Consider the following 6,408-nt stretch of genomic DNA (forward strand, 5'->3'; position numbering starts at 1 on the left):
TTCTTGTAATTACACAAACTGTCTGACTTTTAGGTTTTTTGAACAAAAATACTTTTATGGCACTTGCTATGCCTACAATATAAGACAGAGCAGTAAAAGGATATAAATAAATAAAAAAAGGTTATTTTTGACTCGGACATAATCATGTTCATTTTATTGAACTGTTTTCTCTTTTCTTATAAAGGAGCCCCATCTAGAGACTGGCATTGCAAATTAGCCCAGGCTATGAATGTTTTAGTGTACGGTATTTGGTAATGCTATACACTTGTCCCTTTATAAATAAACAATAAATTAAATAAAGGCAAGTATGAAAATTATAAAGACATTATCAAAAACCATAGATTAATAACAATAGCAGGCCCTGTGGTGTGACCACAATAGAAAATCTGCTTATGTAAGAGTCAGAGAATAAGCCACACAGAGTTGTTAATTAAATACTTTTTTTGGTTGTTTTCTGGAAAATTCTCTCATTCAGCTGCAACATGCTACCTTTAGAAGTCTCTGCATCAAGTTGACAGCAAATCATTATGTCGTTTGTCCCCTAAGTGCATGAGGAAGGCCTTTAATTAAAATCTAAAAACAAATTAAATAGTTGTGGATTAAGAACATTGATCAAACTTTTTGTAAGAGGAGGATCAGTGGACTTATTTTATGTCACCTACAAGCATAAAGCCGCCAGCTGCTTCACCTTTTCCCTCAGAATGTTTCATTTATTTGTCCTTGTATCATAAACTTGCTCACATTTCAGACCTGCAGTTGTCTTCCTCTTAATAGCTCCATATAACACTTAAAAAAAAAAAACTTTCACGCCATCATAATGTGTCTGTACGACCGTTTCAAGGGCACTAGTGGTACATCAGAATAACAATCACATACATTATAGATAGCTAAAAGGAAAAATGTGTCATTCATTAAAAATGAAAACATCAAAATTCAGATTCTAAAGCACCAACTTTAGCATCTGAATCATCAGTTGCACCAAAGAAAACTTTATCATAGTTATAACACAGTTACCTGAGAAATGAGCAGAAGTATTAGCAATAATCAAAAGTCTGGTCATTTTTTAAAGTGATTTTCTGTCAAATTTTTATCAATAATTTGTACCTTTTGAGCAGTGACTTCAGTCACAGAACATGGAGTATGAAAAGACAGAAGGCTTCCTCCAACTTAGGCTGATGGTGCGCCAGTCGAGAGCCTGTTTAATATTGTTTTTCAGGCTTAAAAAACTACTCTTGCTCAGAAATGCCAAATTGCTGTGAAATAATGCTACATTAGCTAATATTAAACTTCTAAACTTTTGCATGACGGGCAGCACGGTGGCGCAACTGGTAGAGCTGCTGCCTCTCAGCGAGCAGGTCCTTGGTTCAAACCCCGGCCCAGGGGCCTTTCTGGGTGGAGTTTGCATGTTCTCTCCGTGCATGCGTGGGTTTTCTCCGGGTGCTCCGGTTTCCTCCCACAGACCAAAAACATGCATGTTAGGCTGATTGGTAACTCTAAATTGTCCCTAGGTGTGAGTGAGAGAGAGAATGGTTGTTTGTCTCATTTGTCTCTATGTGTCCCTGTGATGGACTTGCGACCCGTCCAGGGTGTACCCCGCCCCTCGCACAGTGATTGCTGGACATGGGCACCAGCGACCCCCGTGACCCAAAATGGAATAAGCGGGTAAAGATAATGGATGGATGGACTTTTGCATGACAATTTTTATTTACAGGGTTCCCATCAGCTCTGTAAATTACTCTGGAAAAAAACTGTAAAATGTATTTCACATTTTCCAGACAGAGAAAATTCAGGGGATTTTTAGAAAACTATCAAAAATCATGGAGGACTCAGGGAAGCTGAACACTAATCTTCCGATTAAAAGATGATCTTTTAAAGATTTTAATGTGTACATGTATTAAGTTATTCTAGTAAATATTCTAGTATCATTGAGTCCATTTACTGCTTCTACAGTATATCTAGTACATTAAATTCAATTCAGTTTATTTAAATAGTGCCAAGGTACAACAGAAGTCATCCGAGGGTACTGTACAGAAACATTAACATACATAAAAAGTAATTTAACAAAATTATTTATCTGAGGGGCAGACGGCTTTGAGTTTAACTTCATCGCAGACTCTCATCTTGTGCAAACTTAAAGGCAACAGTGGAATAGAAAAACTCCCTCATGAGGAAGAAACCTCCAGCAGAACCAGGCTCAGGTCAAGCGGCCATCTGCTTCGACCATGCATAATTATTGATTAGCTATTGTTTTCTTAGTAGCTAATGTTATGCAATATGATTATTAGAAATTATTGCCATATTCACATGCCGTAGGCTAAAGTATACGTTCTATAATCTCTGAATGTGACTCTGTTCACCACCTAAGACACTAAGTTCTGAGCATTTCGTGTGACTGAAATATCCCCTGGAATTTCAGGATTTATGCCGGATTTTATTTATTTATTTATTTTCATAAAAATGCTTTGAACCCTGTGTTTAATTTGTCAAAGTTTTCTCAACAAAACAACACCTAAGTTACCATATTAAGTTATGTGTTCTGTGCATATATTTCTCCATACTCCATATTCTGTGTCTGATGTCATGGCTCATTAGATAACTATTAACTTGTTGATGGGACATCATTTCTAAAATGAGCAGTTTAACACTTTAAACATACACTGCCTGGCCCAAAAAAAATTGCCACAAAAAAATGGGTCACGCACTAATATTTTGTTGGACCGCCTTTAGCTTTGATTACGGCATGCATTCTCTGTGGATTTGTTTCAATAAGCTTCTACAATGTCACAAGATCTATTTCCATCCAGTGTTGCATTAATTTTTCACCAAGATCTTGCACTGATAACTAGACACTAGGCATGATGATGGGTGCATCACTTCACCTGCCTCTCTTCTTACCCTGATGCACCCATCACTCTGGAACAGGGTAAATCTAGACTCATCAGACCACATGACCTTCTTCCATTGCTCCAGAGTCCAATCTTTATGCTCCCTAGCAAATTAAAGCCTTTTTTCCAGTTAGCCTCACTGATTAGTGGTTTTCTTAAGGCTGCACAGCTGTTCAGTCCCAATCCCTTGAGTTCCCTTCACATTGTGCATGTGGAAATGCTCTTACTTTCACTTTTAAACATAGCCCTGAGTGGTACTGTTGTTTTTCTTCCATTTGTTTTCACCAAACATTTAAGTGATCGCCGATCACTATCATTCAGGATCTTTTTCTGACCACATTTCTTCCTCAAAGACGATGGGCCCCCACTATCCTTTAAGTTTTTAATAATGTGTTGGACAGTTCTTAACCCAATTTTAGTAGTTTCTTCAATCTCCTTAAATGTTTTCTCTGCTTGATGCCAATGATTTGACCCTTCTCAAACAGACTGACATCTTTTCCACGACCACACAATGTGTCTTTTGACATGGTTGTTTAAGAAATGAGAAGCAACTCATTGCACCAGTTGGGGTTAAATTATTTGTTGCCAGCTGAAAGATAATCACCCATACAGTCATTATCCAATAGGAGGTTTGTACCTGCTTAGTTAAATCCAGGTGGCAACTTTTTATTTTGGCTAGGCAGTGTATTTTTCCACTTCATTTATTTTACTGGACCGATTTGACCAGAATTAGAAGAAAAGCTATGCTGTTTGGGGCAATTGTTGTAAGTAGAGTCTCCCAAGGCAGATTAGTTCTAGGTGACAGACCAGGCAATGAGCTATTCCAAAGACTCATATGGACAGACAAAATCAAAGAGCTTAGCATCTCTTGCCCGGATGTGGGTTACCAGGGTCCCACCCTGGAACCAGGCCTGGGGAAGGACTCATTGGCAAGCACCTGGTGACCAGGTCTCTACTCATGGGACTTGGTCAGACTCAGCCCAAATGAGTAACATGGGCTTGCCTTCCTATGGGCCCACCACCTGCAGGAGGGGCCACATGAGTCAAGTGCAAAGTGTCATGGATTGTAGCTGAAGATGGGGTCCTTGCGCTCTGACCCTAGTTTACCGAAGTTGACTTTTAGACCTGAAATATACCTCTCTCGTGGGAAGGAGCTTGAGCTTGTGTGTGAAATTGGTAGGTAATGGCTAGATATAGTTGGGCTCCAGAACCAATCTTCTTGAGAGGGGCTTGACCTTATTCCACTTTGTAGTTGCCAATGGTGAGAGGTGCCAAGCTTGTGTTTATCTACTATTAGCACCCCAGCTTGGTGCCTGTGTGTTGGAGATTTCCCCAGTAGATGAGAGGGTAGCTTCCCTGCAACTTCAGTCTGACCCGACTTGGGAACAAGCAGAAGAGGATGGATGGATGGAAGGATGGATGGAGTTGAATAGCATAACTGACAAAAGTCTACAGGAAGTTTATCAAACATTCCAACTTCAAACAATACCAAAAGATGTACCCTGTTAAAATGCGTTAATATTATTATTCTGCTTTGTCATTTCACTTTTTTCTTCACAACACTGTATACTTATCTTTTCTACGTACCTTGTTGTTTCTGACTTTTGTTTCTGAAGTTCAGCCATTTGATGCTTAAAATTCAAGCTGTGTTCTTTGCAAAACAAGACATAAGTAATTCCTTTTCTCTGTGTGTCTTTCTCCAGCTTTTTGATGGGATCGAGTGCGAGTTTCCCATGTTTTTCATCTACATGATGATTGACGGTAAGTCTCATTCTATCCATTGTTACAGTTATGATGACTCAGGAGGACAAGACATGCTTATAGCATTTGACAGAAGATTACATTTAGCTCTTTGCCAGGTTTTAAAGAAATGAAAGAGGCATGTCTAAAATATTTGATTTACATCATCTGAAGTTAAATTCATTAGAATGGACTGATATAATTCAAAGAGGTTTAACCCTAATGTAAGTCAAGCTTACATTAAATGTACCTGTTTAAACTTTATTGATATTTTTAATTGTAGCACAGCCTATTCAGTTTAAGTAATTGATGTAGACCAGAGGTCCCCAACCCTGGTCCTTGTGGCCCACTCTCCTGCATGTTTTAGCTCTTTCCTTGGCTCAACACACCGATTCAAATTTTTGAATATACTACTCAGTTTGACTTGAAGTAGTATACTCGGTATACTACTTCAAGTTTCTTGAAGATTAATCTTTCTCAAGGCACTTCTTGACTTCCTAAACCCAAATTCAGACCACACAGCTTTTGTGTTAAAAGTGCCAGCAGATTTTTAGATTGTGCAAACTGTATAATAGGCTTGTCTTAAGATCCAGAGTTCTGAGATTGTAGTACAGTACTTCACACTACATGACATTTTATTTTAATCTCTACAGCTGTCACATAGGCATTAGGCAGCCAAGTCTGTCCCTCCTCATCAACCTTACTGTTCAATTAGCTCCTCTTGTTTTTCTCACTTGGATGTTAAACACTCGGCATCACAGTTTGTTTCATTCAAGTCCGCCGCGATAGTGCAGGATGGAAACGCCACAGAAACTAGTGTTTTTGACCATTTTTATCCAAACTGGCCTGAGGCTTCAGGTTCTCCCAAGCCATTCCACTCCAACTGGCTTACGTTTTTATATCTGAGTCATTTGTCAGCAACCACCAAACTTGTTTGCAAAAGGAGATTGGTCCAAGAATATAGTAGATTGAGTCTAGATAAACTTACATAAACTTTTTTTTATAAGTTCTGCTCGAAAACTTGTTTTCTAAAAGATTTGGCATTTACTGAATACACCAAGTTTTTTTTTTTATGTGCAAAAGCCAGAATTACTTACAAGTCACTGTGACTGAAAGTGTTAAGAATGAAATCTTATCTAAATTTAATACAAAAACATTTACACTTTGATTTTATGGAGATCATCACTTTAGGATGAAACGGCAAAGGATACAAAATGAACTAGCAGTAGTGGGATCTTTTGATTTTTACTGCCTATACGAATACAAAGTACCTGCTTGGCAGAAGTGTTCCACGCATGCAAAGCAGATTCATGCCTTTAGAGAGTTTTCTACACACACACTCACACACACACACTGCTCATCAAGTTCACTGAAAAGTCAGCACAGTCACAACAAATTCAGATGTCTTCAAAGAGCCTTTTGTACGCCCCCTGATGTCGACTTTTAAGCTGCACATATACACGGATGCTGAAAGTCTGATATTAACTTTAGAGCAGGTCTTCAATTTCAAATGGAATGATTTAAATCTTGTGAACTTAGTATTTTTCCACACGAAAAGTTGTCATTGACCCGATGTGATTATGTGCTCACAACACGAATAATAAGTGCTTCCACACCCAGACACGTAAAGTATCAAATATACTAAGTGCTGGAATCAATGTCTGATAACTTCAGGACACACTCTGCTCCTTCACACACAGAGGAAATATAGAATATTTCGAAAGTCTTTGAAAACTATGAAAATTGTGTGTGTGTGTGTGTGTGTGTGTGTGTGTGTGTGTGT

General features: G+C 38.5%; 1 protein-coding gene across 1 annotated transcript in view; it reads left to right on the top strand.

Moving 5' to 3' along the window:
- The window catches only part of phkb (phosphorylase kinase, beta), a gene marked incomplete in the record, with an annotated part of 145,326 nt that overhangs the window by 60,847 nt on the left and 78,071 nt on the right, over window positions 1–6,408 (top strand). The window contains 1 exon segment of the mRNA XM_037694140.1: window positions 4,589–4,646. Within this exon segment, the coding sequence (XP_037550068.1) occupies window positions 4,589–4,646 (58 nt within the window).

The sequence above is a fragment of the Nematolebias whitei genome, chromosome 2, assembly GCF_014905685.2.
Source record: "Nematolebias whitei isolate Nwh7 chromosome 2, NemWhi1, whole genome shotgun sequence".
In the NCBI taxonomy this organism is placed as follows: Eukaryota; Metazoa; Chordata; class Actinopteri; order Cyprinodontiformes; family Rivulidae; genus Nematolebias; species Nematolebias whitei.